The sequence below is a fragment of the Eumetopias jubatus genome, unplaced genomic scaffold (genome assembly GCF_037043125.1).
Source record: "Eumetopias jubatus isolate StellerSeaLion01/CBP00866 unplaced genomic scaffold, mEumJub1_p1.0 scaffold_17, whole genome shotgun sequence".
Classification (NCBI taxonomy): Eukaryota; Metazoa; Chordata; class Mammalia; order Carnivora; family Otariidae; genus Eumetopias; species Eumetopias jubatus.
In genome coordinates, this window is record NW_028274823.1 from 15,683,246 (window position 1) to 15,706,190 (window position 22,945).

At 35.0% G+C, this 22,945-nt stretch overlaps 1 protein-coding gene across 1 annotated transcript in view; it reads right to left on the bottom strand.

Moving 5' to 3' along the window:
• The window catches only part of ATRNL1 (attractin like 1), an 867,795-nt gene that overhangs the window by 229,545 nt on the left and 615,305 nt on the right, over window positions 1–22,945 (bottom strand). The window contains exon 27 of the mRNA XM_028121803.2: window positions 20,398–20,505. Coding sequence (XP_027977604.1) covers window positions 20,398–20,505 — 108 coding nt within the window. The remainder of the gene's footprint in view (window positions 1–20,397; window positions 20,506–22,945) is intronic.

Consider the following 22,945-nt stretch of genomic DNA (forward strand, 5'->3'; position numbering starts at 1 on the left):
CATCTTTTCTAAACAAAGTGTTTGATTTTTTTTTTCCTTAAGTGTGGGATATCATTTGTGTGTTTCTGTGCATTAAAGTAAAAGAAGGAAGTTGCAAAACTGAGTAATCAGAACTCAGATCTACTTGATTGAGGATAATGACTGACTAAGGCAAAATCAGGCAGTTCCAACTACTTTATACCTCAGATCTCTTTAAGATCTTAAACAATGAATTCCCCCCCATTTCTAAATAAACTGTTATTCACAAGAGTGGGGACTGTGCCCCTATATTCATTTCTGTATTCTCCAAGCTTGACATATAGGAGATACACAGGAAAGTTTAGATTAGCAAAAAAATAATGAATTAATTAACTAATTAATCTCAATTCTCTATCCCTTGAGCTATCATATTGCCAGACACAGACTTTTGCCTTCACCATCAACCTTTCACTCCCACCTCCAGCATATTTAAAAGGGTTTCTCATACTAACATCCCAGAATCTCTCATAAACTTGATTCTCTATCTTTATTCACTTTGCCAATATCTAACCCTGAGTAAACCCTACTCTCTGCCTTCCTCACTTCTGAGTCTAGCTCTAAGGTCACTGTAAGACAAAGTCATTATCCTTACTGCATGCTAACTTCCTTTGGGTTTTTCCTGCTGCTCAGCAATCCTTTTAGACACTTTAAGATAATGTATTTCATTCAATTCTTCCTTTATTCATGCTTTTCTTCCCCTTCTCTTCCTCCTCCTTCTCCTGTTTTTCTTCTTCTTCATCCTAGAAGGATTAGTCAAATTCTACCAAATATGCAAGTTCTACCAGGACAAGGGAATGACAGAAACAAGAATAGAGGCAAGGGATGTTGGGAGGGGATCGGGTTCTTAGGGGAAGATAGCAAGAAATGACCAGATAGGAAGGAAGGGACTAGATTGCTGTAGGTTATGGTACATTATTCAGACAAGTTTGAATTTTTACTGGAGGAGATGAGGAGCCCTTGGGGAATTTTGAGCAGGGTGATATGAGCAGATGTGTACCCTAGAAAGATCACTTCGGTAGCAATGTGGAAAAAAGCCTGGTAGAAGGAGGTAGAGAAAGGCAGGGAGACCAGTAAGGAGAGACACAGAGTACATTCAGGAAAAAGGTCTTGAAGGCTTGAAATTATAGCAGTAGGAGTGGGATGAAGTGAGGGATTTAAAACATATTTTGGCCATACAACTGGCATTGCTCAATGATAGAAAATGAAGAATAGAGTAGAAGGAGAAATCTTGGATAAGTCCCGGTTTTCTGCCTTCACCTGTTATCAAGCCCCTCCCACCAGTGTTCTACGTCTCTTCTATGATTCTTAAGCCTCAAACTTATACTCATAGCTTACTCTCTGCAGGTGACCTTCCTTCTAATATTGCCACACACACAAAAGATCACTATCAAGGGTAAACTCCTATCAGGTGAAACTGCTCAAATTCTCTTTAATCTTTACTCACCATTTTTTTCTTTTTTTTTAAAGATTTTATTGATTTATTTGACAGAGAGAGCAGGAGAGCACAGGCAGGGGGAGTGGCAGGCAGAGGGAAAGGGAGAAGCAGACCCCCTGCTGAGCAGGGAGCCTGATGCGGGCATCGATCCCAGGACCCTGGGATCATGACCTGAGCCGAAGGCAGTTGCTTAACCAACTGAGCCACCCAGGCGCCTCTAGTCACCATTTTCTTGTCCTTTCTTGTCTCCCCAAAATTGATATTCTTACTTGTTTCCTTGATCCTCTTTGCTTTCACCTCTTCTCTGTGCTAATGTACATTTTTTCCCCTTCAATATTTTTCCTCCCAGAGGAACTTTCTCTTGGATCTGCCAATTTCTTAAATTACCATCTCAATTCCTTCCTTCTTTTGACATTATCAGTTTCAAAATGGTAGTCTAGCATTGTTGCATCCACCTTCTCATCTTCAACGCAGCCTTTTTTGTCTGGTTTCTGCCATTCAATCGACTTCCTCAGTAGTCACTGATGACTGCATAATTACCAGATTCCACCTCCCTTCCTCGGTTCCCCTCTTCCTTGATTGCTTATGAAGTGCATGGCATCTTTTATCACTTCATCCTTTTTGGCATACCTTCTTTTTCTTAATTCTAATGGTCCTAAACTTCTCAATTTGCTTCTTTCTCAATCTGTCATTTGATACTATCTTTCATTCAACGTGCCTCCAACATTTTAATTATAGCAATTTTCCTACATTCTGTCTTTGATTCTCCTTTCCCTTCTCACTCCTATGACTTCAGGGATGTATGAAGAATTCCTAGTATTCTGACCCTCCCTTTTGCCCCAGTCTCCATCTCCATATTGAATCCGTTATTTAGTTCTATAAATTCTGCTTCTTCACAGTTTCAATATATTTACTTCTTTACCTTTTGACAGTCACTAGTTTAGGACTTAACTTGCCCATGTTTCTTCTTCCCAATTGTTTTCAAAACAACGGATACTACAAAATGCTGCTAGTATCATTTGTCTAAAGTCAATCATAAAATTGTTCTGCTCAAAAAATCTTCTATGTGATCCTGTCATCTCAATAAAATCGACTTTCATAATATCGTCTATATCTTCTATCTTGATTTCCATAATTCCTTCCCCAGCTCACCTATCCTGCCTTCTTACTGTTTCACACACACACCACTCTTTTCTGTCTCTCCCTTTTGCTCATATTGCTCTTTCAGCTTGGCACATCTCTTTACTCTTTCCATCCCAACACTTCCTAGCTCTCTTGACATTTTATCTACTTTTAAAGGCCAACATCTCCTGCTTTAATCTCTCATGAAACATTCATCAATACCCTGAGTTTTTAAACTCTTTTCTTCCCTCTTGTTTGTGTTTGTTTTTCTTTTAGCATTAATCACACTATATTTTTTATTAGAGGTATTTTTACGTGCCTTATCTTTCCTCTGCAAGTTTCTGGAAGATAGAGACAATGTCTATATCCATCATCTCAACTGCTTTGTACATAGTAAGTTTGGTAAACATTTGTTGAACCAATTTTTCATAGTATAGAGATTTTCTTTTTAAGAAAATTTTCCATTATGAAATATGGAAAAATGAAATGGGTTAATTTTGCTTTCGTTTTCTAAGACATGTTGGAGATAAGAAAGGCATTAAAAATCATGACTTTTTCTCCATGAAAAATTGCACATACAATTTACCTATATGATATTTAGTCTGCCTATTTTTATATGCCATGAATTGTTAATGCAGAGCCTTTCTTCATGAACCAAAAATTAAAAGGGGCTTACAATAAACATGAGTGAAATTATAAGGTATACATATGAACAAAGGCTTTTTGTATGAATAGCATAGAACTATGACTCTGTGTAAAAGGAAAATGTATATTAAGATATGGGGTAAATTTTAAGATTTAATACCCTAAATTTTTATCTAGTTGCTATTTTATTTTTTAAGAAAGCAAAATACAAAAATATTTACAGAGCTAACGTATAACATTATTAGTTTCTTTGATTCTACATATAAAATATCTAGCACTACACTTCTAATATCTGAGAAATCACTTTATAAGATTTCCATTTGATTTAACAGCATTTTATAGAATTCTTACAGTCAGTTATTCCCTTGAGGATATAAACCTCATCAGATTATCTATCAATGGAAAGGAAGAAGAAATAAAGGTTAAATTGGTAACTGATTTTACATGAAAAGTAAGCAAAAAATATATTAAACAGAAACATAAATTTAATGTAATAGCAGCTGTCATAGAGAACTACATCCTAATAAAATATTTAAACAATAATCAGAAAATAACTATTGCAGACTACTAGACACACAAAAAGTGCTTCAAAGCAATCTAAAAATTTAGAATAGGAAGACAAAAGCACTATAATAAGCTTTTTGTTGTTGTTATGAGCAACCAGTATTAAGATATTAATATTAGTTTTATGTTAATGTATCAAACATTAATAGTTTAACACACATATAAAAATGAGTATTAAAAATGTTTGGCAGTACTCAGAAACACCTACTGTGTTTCACAAATTGTGGAATGTTCTTGGTTGCAGATCTGCCCAATCTGATGAGCAGCACAGTTGTTTTTTGTTGTTGTTGTTTTTGTTTTTGTTTTTGTTTTTGATGGGTCCAATATATTATCTGTTTTATCTGAGAGTAGGTGAAGAATGGGGATTGGGTTGGAAATTCAGTGTTTGTTTGTTTGTTTTTTATTATGTTATGTTGTTCACTATACATTACATCATTAGTTTTTGATGTAGTGCTCCATGATTCATTGTTTGCATATAACACCCAGTACTTCATGCAGTATGTGCCCTCTTTAATACCCATCACTGGGCCAACCCATCCCCCACCCCCCTCCTCTCTAGAACCCTCAGTTTGTTTCTCAGAGTCCATAGTCTCTCATGGTTCATCTCCCCCTCTGATTTCCCCCCCACTTCGTTTTTCCCATCCTATTATCTTCTTCTTCTTTTTTTTTTTTTAACATATAACGTATTATTTTTTTCAGAGGTACAGGTCTGTGATTCAACAGTCCTACACAATTCAAATTCAGTTGTTTTTTTTTTACTCAGAGCTGGAATACTGTCCCCAAGAATTGCTAAACTGAACTTATAACTTTCCAATAAATTATATTACAGTCTTACTTTACATAGCCACTTCTTACTTGTAAGGCTGCTATATAAATAATTTATGCTAGCATTGCTTCAACTGTGATACGACCATACCCTTAAGTAGTGTAATGTTCTGCTGAATGATAGCCAGTATGAATATGGGTGCTCAGGGTTATAAGACTTTACATTTGCCAATTTTTCTGTTTATCATATCAGCCAATGAGAAGTGAAAATGGGTTTATCTTTTTGTTGTTTATTTTTATCTTTATATTCTGCTTCATCATAGTTTATATTCATTTTTAATGATTGAGGTAAGACAACCATAGGGTTTTAATATCTCAATTAAAACTTCCTTTTAAAAAATTTTAATTTCGAAAATATATAAGGAATATAAATGTATACATTTAGCTTTGAACTCACTGAATTCTGTATGAAATATGCTAGCAGTATTTTACTTATATGTAGTTTACCTATGACATTAATAAGCTATTTACTAAAAATTGGAAACAAATGACTTTTTTCATGCTTAAATGTATTATGACTTCTGATTACATTAATTTAGGACCACAGAGATTCCAATAATTTAAGTATATATTCATACCATGTTGCTAGGTTCTATTCATATTATATTAATTCTGAAGAATCACCTTTAATTCTTAATTCATGCTCCATTCATTCATGAAATTTATGATATGCCATTATAATTCCAAATTTTATATTCCTAAAAATTTTTTTGGGAAAATATTGTCTGCTAAGTGGTCTTGGTGATAAAAGGTCTTTTATAATTTTAAAATAAAGATAAAGAAAATTTGAAAATGTAACTGGGAATCCAGATCTTTCCATACTTCAAGAACCAAAAGACTGCCTATAAAAATCTTCTATTCATTCTAAATATTTTTCTTAAAATAAGAAATTCTTTATCCTCTAAAACATTTATTATGAGGAATATTGGAAGATGTGACCTTAACAGTGTCCTTCTCTCTATTACGAACTGAAAATCATCTCCATCTTTAAGGCAAATGTCTCCTGGGGCCTATGTGCAAATAGGGCTTGTGTCCTGTGTAAGTTCTGGCTGAGGGAGCTTGTGCATCATGTTGACCTCTTTGGACTGGGCAAGTTCATAGAAACTAGCATCAAGGTAAGGATTTTACAGAGGTTTAGTCTGGAGAAATCTATAAATACCAAGAGGAAAGTAAATATAGTCCCTAAAAGAATATCCTTGGACTGTCTGGCCCCAGGAGGCTAAGAAAAAGTAGAATCGGTGCTAAGAGTCCTCCCTGTTCCTGAGCCTTAAGAAGTACAAGAAGGTCAACATCACTACATCAAAAACTAATGATGTAATGTAAGGTGATTAACATAAATAAATAAATAAATAAATAAATAAATAAATAAAATACTAGGGGCCCCTGGGGGGGAAAAAAAAAAAAAGAAGTACAAGAAGGTCAATAGGGAATGATGGCTTGACTGCTTCTATGCAACCAGCCCACAAACAAGTAGTGAGACCTCTCCAATCAGAGGGTGCCAGAACTGGATTCTAGAAATGGTATTGATGGAACCAGCAAGACAATGCCAGGGAAGGAAAGAGCAGTCCCAAAAGAATCTCTGCCCAGTAAAAAGAGCTGCTATGGAAGACAAACCGCAATTGGCAGTAGGATCCTCCCACTAAAATAACCAAATTCTTAATGCTTTTTAATGCAATCCTTACGTCACAGGCAGTAAGGGAATGCTCCAATGCAACCAGCCAAAACTAGAGAGGGGAGTAGAAAACAGCAAGCAAACAATAAAGCAGAACAGCCCTTAGGACAAAAGCCAATATAAGTAACCCAAAAGATAAGAAAGCTGAGCTTGAGATTCCTGCATTATGCCAGGGACCCTCGAAGACGCGGTTAAAGAATTATGGCAGGCCCTTGGTTTCTGGAAGAAGCAATCCCTTTTGGAGGAAAGTATTCTTTATTTAGGCCAATAGAAAAACAATAGATTAAGATTAAAGAAATAGGAGCTCACAAAGCTCACCAAATAAACAAGGATATATGCCACAACAAATGAGAGCCAACAGAAATAAGCAATAGATTTAGATTTCCAAGGATTTCAGATATTGGAATGATCAAATATAAAATAAAAACTGCTAAGCAGATTTGAAAAAGAACAAAATAGAACTTCTAAAAATGAAAAAAAAAGTGTTGACAGTAATTCAGCGAATAGGGTAAAAAGCAGATTATATACTATTCAACAAAAAATTAGTGAATTGGAATAAGGCTGTGAGGAAATAAGTCAGGAGAAACACAGAGAGAGAAGGTGATAGAAAATATACCTGAGAGGTTAAGAAATTTTGAAGATAGGATGAGAAGGTTCAATATGCATATAATCAGAATCTCAGAAAGAGAACAGAGAAAATGGGGTGTAAGAACATCAAAGGGATGATAAGTGCAAATTTTTAGAAGTAAACAAAGACTTGAATCCTCAGACATAGAAGCACAAAATAGGCCAAGCAACATAAATACAAATAAATTCATGCTTAGAAAAATCATGGTAAAACTGCAGAACACCAGAGACAGAAGCCATTGGAAAGAAAGACTAGATTGGTTGCAAAGGAACAGCAATTACTCTGTTAGAAGATTTCTCAGTTGTGACACTAGAAGCCAAAGGCAAGAACAATTTTCAAATAAATGAAGTGTGCAAGTATGTCCCTCCCTTTGCAAAATAACTAGATGCTTGATAAAGTATATTTTAAAACATTTCCTAGATTGTAAGCAATGAAAGGATGTTCCAAGTCACTGGTAAAAACTGAAAAAGGGAGCTGTAAGCAGCAAGCTAAATGAGCTTATTATCAAAAGACATATGGTAAAGGAATTTCTAACGATAAGTCATGGGACAAAGGAAACATTCTGGAAGAAAGCTCTGAATGCAAAGAAAAACAGTGAGAAAAGAAATAGTAAATATGTAAGTAAATTTAAACACATATTGATCGAGGTCCCTGGGTGGCTCAGTGGGTTAAGAGTCTGCCTTTGGCCCAGGTAATGATCTCAGGGTCCTGGGATAGAGCCCAAGTCGGGCTCCCTGCTTAGCTGGGAGTCTGCTTCTCCATCTCCCTTTGCCCCTCCCCCCCCACTCATGCTCTCTCTGTCTCTCTCAAATAAATAAATAAAATCTTTAAAAAAACCACATATTGGTCATGTAAAGCAACAGCAATAATAATGTTTAATTTAACTAGTGGCACAACTCAGAGCTATAAAAAAGAGAACTATGTCCTGTAAGATTCAAATTGTTTTTAGGTTCTTACATTGTTTGCAAAGAAGTAGAAATGTTCACTAATTTCAGACTTAAACTATGCCTGTTAAACTTTAAAGAGTAATTACTAGAAGAAGAGCAAGAGTGTATAACATACAAATTAGTTGAGGAAAAAAATTGAGGAAATTTGAGGGAAAAGTTGAGAAATATTGATTATTTTAAAAAAAATCTTCAATTCAAAAGAAGGCCAGCAAAGAGGGGAAAATAATAGAAAATTCAGGATAAACAGAAAGCAAGGGTAATGTGTGAAAATATTACTAAGACAGTCTGATTAATAGAAAAAATAAAATATAAAAGTTTAATAGCAATATCCAGAAGGAAAAATATTTATAACATAAAATATACATTTTATATATTTGATTAATAAGAAACAAAGAATGTTCCAAAACAAAAATGAAGAAAAAATTGAAAGCTGTTCTAATATTTTCAAATTTTCTTTAATTGATGTAGAACATCTTGTGTAAACAGATTACATAATAAATGCTATTAAAATAAAGGACAAGGGAATACTGGTCAATGAAAATGAATGAGGAGAAACACATTGTCAAAGACAATATGAAAATATTCAGTTTCACTAGTAATGAGAAATCTGATTAAGAAGAGACAAAATTTCATGTATCAAAATTAGCAAGACTGTTTTTAAAATGCTTTTAAAATCATTTTTGAGGGGCACCTGGGTGGCATAGTCAGTTAAGAGTCCAGCTCTTGGTTTCAGCTCAGGTTGTGATCTCAGGGAGGTGAGATTGAGCCTCATGTTGGCCCCGTGCTCAGGCATAGTCTGCTTAAATCTCTCTCTCCCTCTCCCTCTGCCCTCTGCTCTCTCTCAAATAAATAAATAAATCTTTTAAAAAATCATTTTTGACAAGGATGCTGGAAAACCGAAATTCTCATGCTTTACTAAAGGTAATATGAATAGAGGTATTGGGGGAAGTAAATAAGCAGTATATCTCAAGATCTACAAAAGATTATAATTTTTGATCTAATAGTTTCTCTTTTATAGATTAGGATCAAAATTACATACAAAAATTAATTATAGTCTCATAATAATATGAAATTGGAATCAAGCTAATTGAAAATAAAATAGGGAAATAAATTATGTTATACTACAAAATAATTAACATGACATTTTAAAATCAAACCTAGATGTAAAAGAAAATGTTCTTATTAACACTAAGTGAGAAAAACAGAATGTAAAATCAAATATAGAATATACTTTCAATTTTGTAAAAATATGTATGTGCAAAAGGAAAATGTTACTGGAAGGAAATAAAAGTTCTGGCAGTGAATATTTATGGGTGGTGGGATTATGGAAGATTTTTAGTTTTAACTTCAATTATTTCTGCACTATTTTTTCTATGGTGAGGATTTATTACTTACATAATTAAAAAATTAATGGTAAATGTTAATAAAATCATTAAAATTCAAATATCACGGGCGCCTGGGTGGCTCAGATGGTTAAGCATCTGCCTTCGGCTCAGGTCATGATCCCGAGGTCCTGGGATCGAGTCCCGCATCGGGCTCCCTGCTCCTTCGGAGCCTGCTTCTCCCTCTGCTTCTCTCTCTCTCTCCCCCCCCCCTCTGTCTCTCATGAATAAATAAATAAAATCTTTAAAAAAAAAAAATTCAAATATCACAAGATGGCTGTAACACTTTGAAAAATTAGAAACCCAGGGAAGAGTAAATAAGCCACTGAAGCCAACCACAGGAACTGTGGTCCATGAAGATGGCATACAGGAATGAAGTGCTGGGGGGCCACAGCTGTGCCCAGCAGCTCATGCCACTCCTGCAACGAAGCCAGCATGCTCTTAGCACAGAGCTGCTCATTTTGTCTGGCCTGGACAATGTGCCTGTCACCTTGGACAAGAGGTTTCTACGCAGTATACTAGGCTGAACTGTCTCAATTCTTCATGTCTATTTGAGCACCTGGAATCAAAGAATACTACATAAACTTCAAGTAACTCCATGTTCACAGACAGTTTTACAAGAAAATGTTCCACTGATACGTTAGTGCCTAAGATGTATTCTCAATTTGAACTAAAATCGGCGTGTTTAAAGAATGGTGTAGTGTAAGCGAGAAACTTCTGGGCCAATCTGAGATTCAGACCGTGGTCCTTGCTCTACTGGTGAATGAATCTGTGATCTTGAACAAAGGTCTTAAGTTCACAGAGCCTCAGTTTGCTCAGTGGTAAAACAGAACAAAAGAGATTGCTGTGTCTTTTTTCTAAGATTAATGTAAAGCTCAGATGAGGTTGAGATAGTGTATGTAAATGAATGTTGAAAAATACAATCTTAAACTCAGTATAAACATTTCAGTTGTTCCCATGACCCAGGAAGATCAAGTTCAGGCTCCTTACCTTGGCACATGAATCCTCATTTCTACTGTCTGGAAAGCTCTCTCTAGTGCATGCTTGATGAACACCTAAGTGCTAATCTTGTAGAATATACCCAATTGTTATCTATATCATCACAAACTGAAATGTAGATAGATTAATTACAGTGGGTTAAGAGGTAACAGAGCAGCCCAGAATATGTATAATATAAATAAGGTTTTTCCCCCCTAAAATAGAAATGAAGACCAGAAATATTCATTTTAAGTAACTGGAAAAATTTCAAACCCAAATATGTGCAGAGTGAATATATGAGTCTAGAAATTGGGGTAAAATAGCTAACATTTTATACTTCCATTAGATTGATACTTTTATTAATTATTTGTTAAAAAAAAAAGCAGTGCATGACATCACAGAAAGGACAGTACAGCTTTGCAGGAAGAATAGCCCATATATACCACCCATCTAGATAGAACTACTAAGACTTTACTCTTTTCCATGTTTATCAAAATTAGATCACAATGTATATACTATTGTGTTACATAAAGTGAATTAACAAATCCTTTATTGTTGGCCAGTAAGTGGTTTTGTTTTTCAGTGTTATAAGTAATGGTAAAAATAATTTGTTAAAAAATAATTAGAAATAAAAATAGAAACAAAGAATAATATCAGCAAAAACCGTCAATGATACTTAGGGATTCATACAAGTTTATACTCCCAGCAAAAAAACAAAAACAAAAACAAAAAACATGATTAGGGAATGTACATTTGTACCATCATCATCATTTCAGCCAAAGGGCTATACATTCACTTGTTTGTGATCCAATTGTATGCTGTGGTCATAGTGTGACCCCAGATCGAACAAACCCTGTCAGTCACTTAGGGGCAAGAGATGTTTTTGCTTCCATTTCTCATGGTTTCTATCAGTTACTGAAAAAAGCACATATTTTGTTGTTTGAGAGACTATACTAAGACAGAATTCACCTATTATGTATCTCAATGAATAAATACAACAGCATCCAAAGTTCTAGAGCTATTATAGTGCCATTTAAAAAGAGAAAATAATTTTCTTTTTCTGAATTTTTTGAGGTATAATTGACAAACAAAACTATATTCGTTTCAATTGTACAACATAATGAGCCAACATAATGATTTGATATGTGTATATATTGCAAAATGATCACAATAAGTCTAGTTAACATCTGTCACCATACCTAGTTATAGAATTTTTTCTTGCAATGAGAACTTTTAAGACTTATTCTCTTAGCAACTTTCAAACATACAATTCAGTATTATTAACTATAGCCACCATACTGTACATTATAGCCCCATGATTATTGATTTTATAACTAGAAGTTTGTACCTTTGATTCCTTTCACCCATTTTGCACAGCCCCCCACCCTTGCCTCTGGCAATCATCAATCTATTCTCTGTGTCTATAAACTCACTTTTTCTGTTTTTTTTTTGTTGTTGTTTAGATTCCACACATAAGTGAGATCATATGGTATTTGTCTTTCTCTGTTTGACTTATTTCACTTACCATAATGCCCTCAAGGTCCATCCAGACTGTTGCAAATGGCAAGACTTCATTCTTTTTTATAGCTGAAGAGTATATAAATATGGGGAATATATGTGTATATATGTGTATGTATATACACATACATAACAGTATATATATCACAACTTCTTTATCTATTCATCTATCCATGGACACTTATGTTGTTTCCATATCTTGGCTATTTCCGCAATAAATATGGGGGTGCAGATATCTTTTCAAATTAGTGTTTTCATTTTCTTTGGATAAATACCCAGAGGTAGAATTACTGGATCATATTGTAGTTCTATTTTTAATTTTTTTAAGGAAACTCCATACAGTTTTCCACAGTGGCTATGCCAATTTACATTCCCACCAACAGTGCAGAAGAAATCCTGTTTCTCCACATCCTTGCCAACACTTAATTATTTCTTGTCTTTTTGATAACTGAGCATTTTTCCTGTACCTATTGGTCAACTGTGTCACCTCTAGAAATGTTTATTCAGATCCTCTGCCCATTTTTTAATTTGATTGTTTTGTTGTTGATGAGTTGTATGAGTTCTTTATATGTATATTGAGTATTAACCCCTTCTCAGATATATGATTTGCAGTCAGCCTTTAGAAGTTTATTTAATGAGAAGCCTGGCTCTCGGGCTGCAGCTATGATTAGCTAAGACTAATAGGCCTCTTTCATAGAAAGATTGAGCTCCTGAGTTTGTTGACTCTTTCTGTGCCCTGCAGGTGCTAGCTAGTTAAGAAACCTTTTTCCTTTGGTTACAGTCCTATGGGACCTGAGCATAAACCCTGCTAGTTACCAGAGCCAAGCAATGAAGAGGTGTCCCTTGGCAGCAGCTGCAAAAAATCAGGGCACCAGACAAGGGTATAAACTCTATTCTAGAAGATACCAGCAAGCTGGAGCAAAGAAGAGGGAGAGCGCAAAGATTGTGTCCACCAGTCCACATTACCTGAGAACACTTCTGTGGTCCCTTTTAAGTATGCCAAACCAGAAGCCTGCCCCTCAGACACAGTCCCACTGGTCTTCAAAGTCAGATGTTTTGGGGGCTCATTTCCCAGGTAACGGTCTTAAAACTTGGTATGCCTGATGTGAGGTACAAACCCTTTACTCCTTAGGGAGAAGCTCTGGGTTTTGAGTTCCCTTCTGAGTGTGAGTTGCTGTGCTGGGTGGGGTTTATGGCAAGATAATGTCTCACCTTTTCCTACCTGCTTCAATGCAGTATCCCTCTCATTTACTTGATGTGAAGGGGTTGCTCCACCAGTTTTTAGGGGTTTTTTTAGAGGAAGTTGTTCCATATATAGCTGTAGTTTCAGTGTGTCTGTGGGAGGAGGTTAGTTCAGGATCTTTCCACATTTCCATCTTGAAGTAGAACTGAAAAATCATTTTTTTTAAATCTTTCTATTTAGACTTTACAAACAATGTCACTGGAAAAACTTTCAAAATGAAAATATTATACTCATAGGAACCTTAAAAATATAGTTCAGAATGTGATCATTTCCTATCACTTCAGCTGGTCTTGCCACTGTTATCTGTGACCTGAATTCTTACAGTAGTCTGCTAACAAGTCTTTCTCCTTCTATTCTCTCCCAATAGCGGGGAGTATAGGTTGATTTCCAATATCCCTCAGTTACCATGTCAGTTTTCCTGCTGACTGCCAATGCTAGAGTCTGCATTTCTTTGCCTGAGGGCTTTCTCTGGCCTGTTAGGAAGTAGCCCTCAACCAGTAACTGAAAGGAGCTGGGGAATAAATACTCTGGCCCTATTGCCTCAGGTGTCCATAGTCTGATGTGTGATTCCCAAGGAGATTAAGTGTTGGTGGTATTGGTGGCCTTCCATTTCTTTTTTCATGGCTCTACTTTGCTACCAGCATATTCTTCAATCCCAGATGAACAAATTCTTCTTCACGGTGTCTATTTCTCAGAGAACTATATGAAAACATTTCTCTTCAAACTATTCTCAACCCAAAAGGCAGAATGATCCTTTTAAAAACCATCAAATTATGTCAGTCCTCCAGTAAAACCCTGTAATTGGCCCTTCTCTTCACTCAGAATTGAATGTCAAAGTCTTCACAAAGGTCTAGGAGGCCCTATTACCTATCATCTGCCTACTCCCACCCCGTGCTTCCTGTTCCATGAACTTGATAGGAATGCCCCACCTTAGGGCTTCTGCTCCAGCTATTCCTTTAGGCTGGAACACTTTTTTCCCCGGGAATTCTCCTGCCTGCTTACCTCCTTCACCTCTTTCAAGACTTACTCAAATCTCACCTTCTAAATGAGGTCACCCTGACTGCCACCCTATTCAATAGTTCACGCTCTCCTCCACTTCCAACAAAGCATTCCCAAAATCCTTATCTTGTTTTATTTTTCCTCTTTCCATTGCACTTACCACCTCCTAACATATTAAATAATTTCCTTTCCCCTGCTATACTATAAACATGAAGATTGAGTTTTTTGTTTTATTCTCTGATGTTTCTCAAGTACTGAGAACAATGCCCGACATATAGGAAGTATTCCATAAAAATCCGCTGAACAATTACCATAAATTTTCATGTTGTTGCTGGGGGAAAGAAAAATGACACACATATACTATAGGCCACACTATTACTGTAAAAATAATCCTCTTTTTAAGATAAGTTTAAAACCAACTAATACATTGTGTTTGTATATAAATTCACATTCTAAGTGTATTTATTAAATTTTAAAAATGTATTTTAATTTGTCACTATAACAAAATATAATGATTTATAATTGCTAACAGAAAATTTAGAGCGCGATTATTCATACTACATATATATTTTTTCAGTCACAAATGGTTTTACACCTAGGGCTTTACACATAGGTCCTATAAAGTTTCAACGCTCCTCACTGGTTAAAAAATGTAATTCATATATATGTAAAAAATTTTCAGGAACACATCTACTTCATAGAATAGGCAACTTGGTGTTTAGTAGCACACAATTAACTATAGATGTATCAAAAGTAATTATTTCATATTGTACCTTACATTTTCCCCTGACTGTACAGATGTGGAACTCAGTGGCACATGAGTCAAATTTAATTTAAAAGAAATCCATTTCTTAACTTACTACATTATGAACACTCAAAAAATATTTACAGAACAGTAATAGCCAGCTAACCTATGGCTTTGTGTTGAAGTTAAACACCGAATTTTAAGAAAAACCCAGCAGAGGAACTTTAAAATTACTTTGATTTTTAGGTTTAAATAAAATCCTTAATGTGATTCCAGAGCCTAAGCTTCAGAATTCACTGTGTAAGCAAATCAATAAGCCACATTGTACTGTTATGAATATAAAAAAAGAGAGATTTGGACCAATTTCCAGTACTGTAAAAATGGAAAACAAATTTCACATATATATGTGTATGTATGTGTATACAGTTCAGATAGATAACTCCCACTTAATAGTAATTATCACAAAATGCTTAGCAAAGGAGAAAAGAAAATAAAATTTTAAACATTCTACTTCTACTGCTCTTCTTTTCTAAAGTATGTCAAAGGAAGATACTAGCAGCTGCTCAGATTTACTTCTGATGTTTAATTTTACAGGAAGAAATAAACAATTTAAGCTCTAAAAACAATCTACTGAATGTTTTCAGCTTGTATTTTTTTTTAATCTATGTTGCAGATCTATTTGAAATGGTTAGACATATGTAGCTATAGGGAATTTCAAATATCAGAAATCATAATCATTTACCAAGAGGGATGAAATCTATTAATGAATTTAGGATTTTAGGCATGAAGCATGAAGGTACTCAATTAATGAAATTGCTACCTTAATAAAGTAAATGTTAAAATATTATATATTCCCCCAAATTGATCTACAGATTCAATACCCTATTGAAATACTAGTGGGCTTCATTGTAGCAATTGACAAACTTATCCTAAAATTAATGTGGAAATTCAAGAGACCCAGAAGAACCAAAAACAATCTTCAAAAAGAACAAAGTTGGAAGACTCATATTTTCCAATTCTAAAACTTACTACAAAGCTACAATAATCAAGCCAGTGTGGTACTGTCATATGACAGACCTATCAAATAATGGAATAGTATTGAGTGTCCAGAAATAAATCCCTACATCTATGGTCAATTGATTTTCTACAAAGGTCCCAAGATCATTCAATGAGGAAAGAAATTCCTTTTCAATAAATAATAAAAAAATTACCATATGACCCAGTGTTTTTGTTCTTAATTACAAGGCCAAGAAATGACACTTGTACACAAACATTCATAATAGCATTTTTCAGAATATCTAAAATGTGGAAACAACCCAGTTATCTATCAACTGATAAATGTATAAACAAAATGTGCTCTATCCATACAATAGAATAGTATTTGGCAATAAGAAGGAAAGACGTACTGATCACATGCCACAACATGAATGAAGCTTAAAAATATTATGCTATGGGAAAGAAGCTAGTCCAAAAAGGCACATACTGTATGAGTCCATTTACATGAAATGAAAAGAAAACATAGATTAGGGAAATCTATAAAGACAAAAAGTAGATTAATACCTAGGGCTGAGGAAGAGTGCTAGGGGATAGAGGGGAAGTAACTGCTAAGTGGTATGGGGTTTGTCTTGAGGATGATGAAAATGTTCTAAAATTGATTTTGGTGATGGTTACACAACTCTGTATGTACTAAAACCCACGAAGCTGTACAGTTTAATTGGGTGAATTGTATGGTACATTTTCTTAAAGCTGATTCCAAAAAAACCCCATAATACTATACATTAATAAGTAGAACTTGATTTTCAGATAAAAAGGGCTTGCTAAAGGAAAGTATGCAGGTAGATGTTTTTCTTCTTTGATGTTTCACTAAAAACAAGTGGTACAAAAGAAATAGAGGCATCCCAATTACTTATATAACTAAGCAATAAAATGAGAAAAATAACAAGACCAACAACATTAATAGAAGGCTTTAAAGCATACAAAGCACTTGCACACATGGTCCTGCAGCCAACAAATGATAAACCAAAATGAGTTATTTATCTACTCCCCTGAGTTCAAACAGCGATACAATATAAGAATGTTGCTGATTGTCAGAACACACTCAGCAATTCATACAAAATCTCGAAGAAACAGTTGGAAAGATAGAAAGTGGTTAGGTCTCTTATAGGAAGTAAATGGCGGCCTGCGTTAGGAGAGGGCCAGAGGCCCTCCACTGTCTGGATGGGTGATGCCTACCCCACCTGCTGGGGGAGGAAATGCAGCAGAAACAGCCCAGTGTCGGGCCAAGGCTGCAAACTAATGACACAGTAACTTAGAGCTCAGCTGGGGTGTGGAATCCCAGAGCCACAGATGTATGGGGGGCCTAAACAACCCCTAAGCATTCACTTCTCCCCACCTCAACTGCGGACCTCCAATTGCATCAGAGAGAGGCTACCATCTGATAGGAAAAAAGTACTTCGAAAGGAAGTACTTTAAAGTTTTTGCTAGTGAAAGGGACATCCATGACAAATGAGCAGTGGTGACTGAACCCAGATTATACACTACAGGCAGGTTCCTCATCCCCAACCACTAAATTGCTTGAAAGAGTACAATTAAGAGCTAAGGTTTTATCCCTCTTCTTAAGTGGATCTTAGTAACTAAAATAAAATAGGTGTACATAGAAAAAAAGAAAAGAGACCTCTGAAGAGTGTAAGCACCATGAAAGAAGTAGAAAAGTGGAATGATCTATACCAGAGGAAGTCAAATATAAAGGAAAGCCCATAACAGTATTTAAATTAAATATGAATGGCTTCAGAAAGATCAGGGAGGGTATTTGAAACATGAAGCACCCACAAGCATTTATGAAAACAATTGCAGCTATTGAAAACAAAATATATCACTGTTGATATGAAGTCAGTGAATAGGTTAAATAACAGAAAGGATACACTCTAAGAAAAAATCAGTACTCTGGAATGGCAGGTTGAGGAATGTTCCCAGACACATCAGGAAGAGATGAAAGAGTACAAATAACGAGAGACAAGTTAAGAAATATAGATGATAGAAGAAGTATCAAGAGTATTTAATGGGAATTCCAAGACAGAATACAGTAAGAAATATTAAAAGAAATAGTAACCAAAGATTATCCAGAATTATACAAAGTTATAGGGCTGCAGATTTAAAGGGGGTACAGAGTGCCAAATATGAGATAATGTATACATATCAGAGAGAAATTTAAGAATATTGAGAAATGAGAACATTCTGAAAGATTATAAAACAGAAATGGAGATCATTTACAAAGGACAAAGAATAAAACTGACATCAGACTTGAGACAAGGGAGTAATTAAAACCTTTGAAGTTTTGAAGAAAACTTTGAATTTTATATCTAATTAAACTGTTATTACATGTGAGGACAAAAGAAACATATTCATAGGCATTTGAGGTCTCAAAGAGCATGCCACATAAAATTTCTCTTTGAAAAGTAGCTTGGAGGATTTACTATAGTGAAAAATGAAAGAAATGCATGATTAAGCAACTAGATATAAAGAGTAAAGAAGGGTAAAGATAGTTCATTGTTACTTAAATATGCCATAATAAAAAAGTACACCCATAAAATTTCCAAGCAGTATTTACGTAGGGTAGGAGGAACAGAGGGAGTTGAGAGCATACTAAAATATTAATTTTGTTTGAGACAGGCAGGGTAGGAATGTGTATTAATAAGCTTTTAGAAAGTGATAGAGAAAATAACCATCACTATGAATCTTGGTAAGTAATGGGTAACCATAAGAAACAGAAATAGAATATGTAACACTGTTTAAATAGAAGGAAATCAATTTATCCAAGAGAAACAGGGAAAAAGAACCAAAAAGAAGGGTAGTAACAACAAGAACAACACACACACACACACACACACACACACACACACACACCTGCACACACAATGGAGTAGCTAAAATAATCCTTGGGCGCACAGTAATTATTGTCAGTGTAGATAGCTTCAGGCAATTAATCAAAAGACAGACTACCAAATAGGAGAATAAAGTGAATAGTCATTTCTACAAGGGATAGTTAGAAAACAAAAGGATACAGAGAAGTCGGAAGCAAAGGCATAAAGGACTAGTAGGTAAACATGAACAAAAATAAGTAGAGGTAGAAATCTTTAAACTCTACAAAATAAAATTTAATGTTAAAAAAATGACAATGATAAAGAAGGAAATAAAATTTGGAAGAAATAAAACAAAGAAATGGAATGATTAGGAACACACACACCTAACAATACATTCTTGAACACTAGTAAGCAGCAACTGACATACTGTGGAGGTGCATATGTGTGTGAGTTACATTTGCTCCTTACGTTTGTGAGTTTTCTAGTTCTTTGACTGGTCCCTTTCCCCTGTGGACTATGTATGCATCGTTTACATTCATTTCTCTCCTGTGACTTGTGTTTTTGCAGTGTTTGATGATTTTAACAGATGAGGAGAAAAAGAAGTTGGATTCAAATACTGCAAGTTTCCTATTTGTTAAAGATTTTGTACTAAAGTGATGTGAGGCAAACGGCCAACATGAAATCAGAGCACTTCCTGTAACCTCCATTTAATCATTCTGTCTTCTAATTTCTCCCCGAGTAATGGAAGATATACATAAAATTTCCTAATGTTCTAAGCTTCCATGGCAACCTGTGATCTAGAATAGTAAAAATTCAAGTACACAAAGATTCAGAGAAATGTCCTTTAAAAACTGGCTCTTTGGATAGATAGCATCCACAAAGCCTGATTCAGTTGTTTAATGTTTTTTCCAAAATAACCAAAATGCTAGAGACAGAATCAATTCTATTTGTACCTAGGTTTTCGGAGGAGTCTATTTTTATATTCCTTGCTTTCCTTGAAGAAAAGCAAGATTTGAAAATAGCAACATGAAATTAGTCACATAAGGGCATTTTTTTAAAAAGGGAAAACAATTTTCAACTCTACAGTGTTTCTTATTCTTCCTACTTAAACGTCTTACCATCCATGAAATAGAAATAAAAAATAATAAGCATACAACTAAATTAATATGCCTCAAAATGCTTTGATTAGTTATTAATCACAATCTGTGGATTTTTCCTCTCTGTGGGTTATTATTTTCAGACACAATTCCAGGCGTTATTTCAGAAATCCATTACCACATTTACTTGCATATAATGATTTCTCCTTTGCCATACTCTATTTCTGCATGTGCAATAAAATATACTAATATATCCATTACCACAAATAAAAATATTCACAATATTCTGTAATTCTCAACATTCAAAAATGAACAGGGCAACTCATCTCCACCCACCTGTTATAGTCAACTTCGTTAATAAAGATAAAAGTTAATTGTTAACTAAAAGTGTTGGGCACTCCAAGGACTAAATATAGGTGCTTTGTTTTTTTCCATCATACCTGTTTCTTAAATTCCTTCAGCTCCTATCTGTCAGCTGCAGGCTGCCAGGTGAGCAGTCTGTCACTCTTGCCTCGACTAACAGATTCTCCAGTGGCTTTTGTTACAGCTCATGTCACACTATTAAAACTATGTGCCTTGGAAGCGGCATCACATATGTAGCTGAATCTTGTCAACTCCACATAATCAGACTGTATTTGGCTGCACAAGCAGATGCAGATTAGAAAAGCAACATAAATATGCAAATCACAGTGGTCCCCTTTTGGCACCACAGTTCCTACCTCTAATGGCCCTCGCAGAAACTCTGTTTGTTCAGCTCCTACTTCCAGTGCAACATCAACGGAAGCAAACGGACGGCTGGCCATCTGCTGTCGTTCTCGAAGCAGTTGCTGGAGGGGGTTAAAAATGATCTGTTTAAAATAAGTTTAAAAAACACATGAAATTCATCAAGATCTGGTTCCATTTTGAACAAATGGTACTCAAAACTTAGGAATCACCGGAAACACATATCTATAGCTAGATCACTAAAATGAAAACGGTTTTTTCCCCATGGCCTGGGTCATAAATCCACAGAGGCTTTGAACTCATGGTACCTGCAAAGAACTTTTCCCCTGACCTCAATCCCACAGACCTAACGAAATGTCCTCAAAAGCATCTTGAAAACCTAAGGTGGGAGGTGCTACTTCAGTAAAAGGCGCTACTATGACGATGGTTAATGCCAAGTGTTCCCACTCAAAGTAATGCAGCTTTTGTTGCAGCTGAAAGTTAATACCAGTAAACGCGTTAAAGAAAAGATAATAAAAAGTCTCAAAATGCATTGATAAAGATTAAAGAAAAATACACCTGCCAAGACTAAGTTTTGGAAGTCGTCAAGATCCCGTCAACTGCTGTGGAAACAGCAGGAGTTGTTACTGACAGTGTTTGCAACTTGATTCAAACTGCCTGTGTTCATTATTTTAAATGAAGAATGATTAGTAAGTCGCAAAAATTTTGTGCCAGGGCTTCTACAGCACCCCCAGATATTTGTTTCTTTTTCCTTGTGCCTACTCTGGGCTTTGCCCAAGCTAAAAGCAATAAACTAGCAAGTCCCAGCCAACTACCAACCTAATTTATATTTCTGCCTTTCCTTGTAATTATAATATTCATTAAGTCATGATAAGAAAAAAATTGATGACCAGCAGTAGATATTGCAAATCTTGCCCTTCTCATTCTACACAGCTAATAAAATTATTATTAAATATTAAAAGTGGATGAGTGATGCAATTAAATACTCTTTCAAATGAGAAGAAATTCCTATCATTGAAAAAGGCAAAATCCTTGAGCACAATGAATAGCTTCATTATTCACAGAGATTTTTAAAGATTCACTGGCATTAACTTAAAACGTTAACAACTGGTATTTGAATGTAAATGTATGTCGTGCTGTGATGCATCATTCATAAATTTCGCTCTTAGATGATGAAGGAACAAAAGCCAATACCTGATGGCAGTTTATTATTTAACACTTTTGTTTTAACACTTGTAACACAGCAGTGACAGTGTTCATGAAATGAGCATCTAAAACATAATTTAAGGTCTTGCTTTGTCATTATTAAAAAGAGAACATTCACATGCCAATATGGATGGTACAGAAATAATACAATTATTACTGAGTAATAGTTTAAGTCCTTAAATTATATGTTTATTTAGAAGCAATGAAGACACACTAAAAATATATTCAAAGTAAAAAGTAAATGATCTAAACTACCCAAATTAGTCACTTAATATAACCTCAAAATTAATTAAAAATACAGCTGCTAGAAAATAGAATCTTGTTTGTGCCTCTCTTAGGAGTGGCCAATAGATCTGAACATTTTGTCTATACAAAATGCAAACATAACGTTACTTCAAATGCCAAGGGATACTAAGTGTAGAAGACACAATGCTCTTTGTCTTTCAGATAAAAATATACACACAGACCCACACATAGACACAGACACACACATACAAATATACAAACTACCTTTTCTATGGTAATGTATAAATTACCATGAGAAAATTGTAAATTCCAGTTTGGGTTTAAACACAATTTTCTAACATTTATATTAAAAAGTTTCTTCATCTGGGGGAACCTGGGTGGCTCAGTTGGTTAAGCGTCCGACTCTTGATTTTGGCTCAGGTCATGATCTCAGGGTTGTTAGATCGAGCCCAGCATTGCACTCCATGCTAGGGGTGGAGCCTGCTTAAGATTTTCTCTCCTCCTCTCCCTCTGCCCCTCCCCACCCCTCTCTCTCTCCTTCTCTCAAAAAAAAATTTTTTTTTCTTCATTTGTACTAGTTCTCCACAAATTACAAATGGCATCTCATATAATTAAGAGATTTTTTTTCTTCCACATTTTTATTTAAATTCAAATAAGTTAACATATAGTGCAGTATTGGTTTCAGGAGTAGAATTTAGTGATTCATCTCTTACATATAACACCCATTGCTCATCACAAGGGCCCCATCACCGATTTAGCCCATCTCCCACCCACCTCCCCCTCCAGCAACCCCTCAGTTTGTTCTCTATAGTTGTGATTTTTCACAAAAAGAACAGCTTTTATTTCCTTATCTTACCTTTTCCCTAGATCTAAAAGTAAAAGGTCTACAAAATATAATTCATGAATACTCAATACCACAAATTGTAGTATAAGTCTATAAATATTCCAAATTGACAAAGAATAGATTTCTCTGGACTATAATGTATTATTGTGACACCCAACACTTGTAATAAAGAAAAATCAGTGAGTATCTAATACTTTTGTTCATTTAAAAAAATACACAGGTATTTTTAAAGATTCCAATCTGTCTTC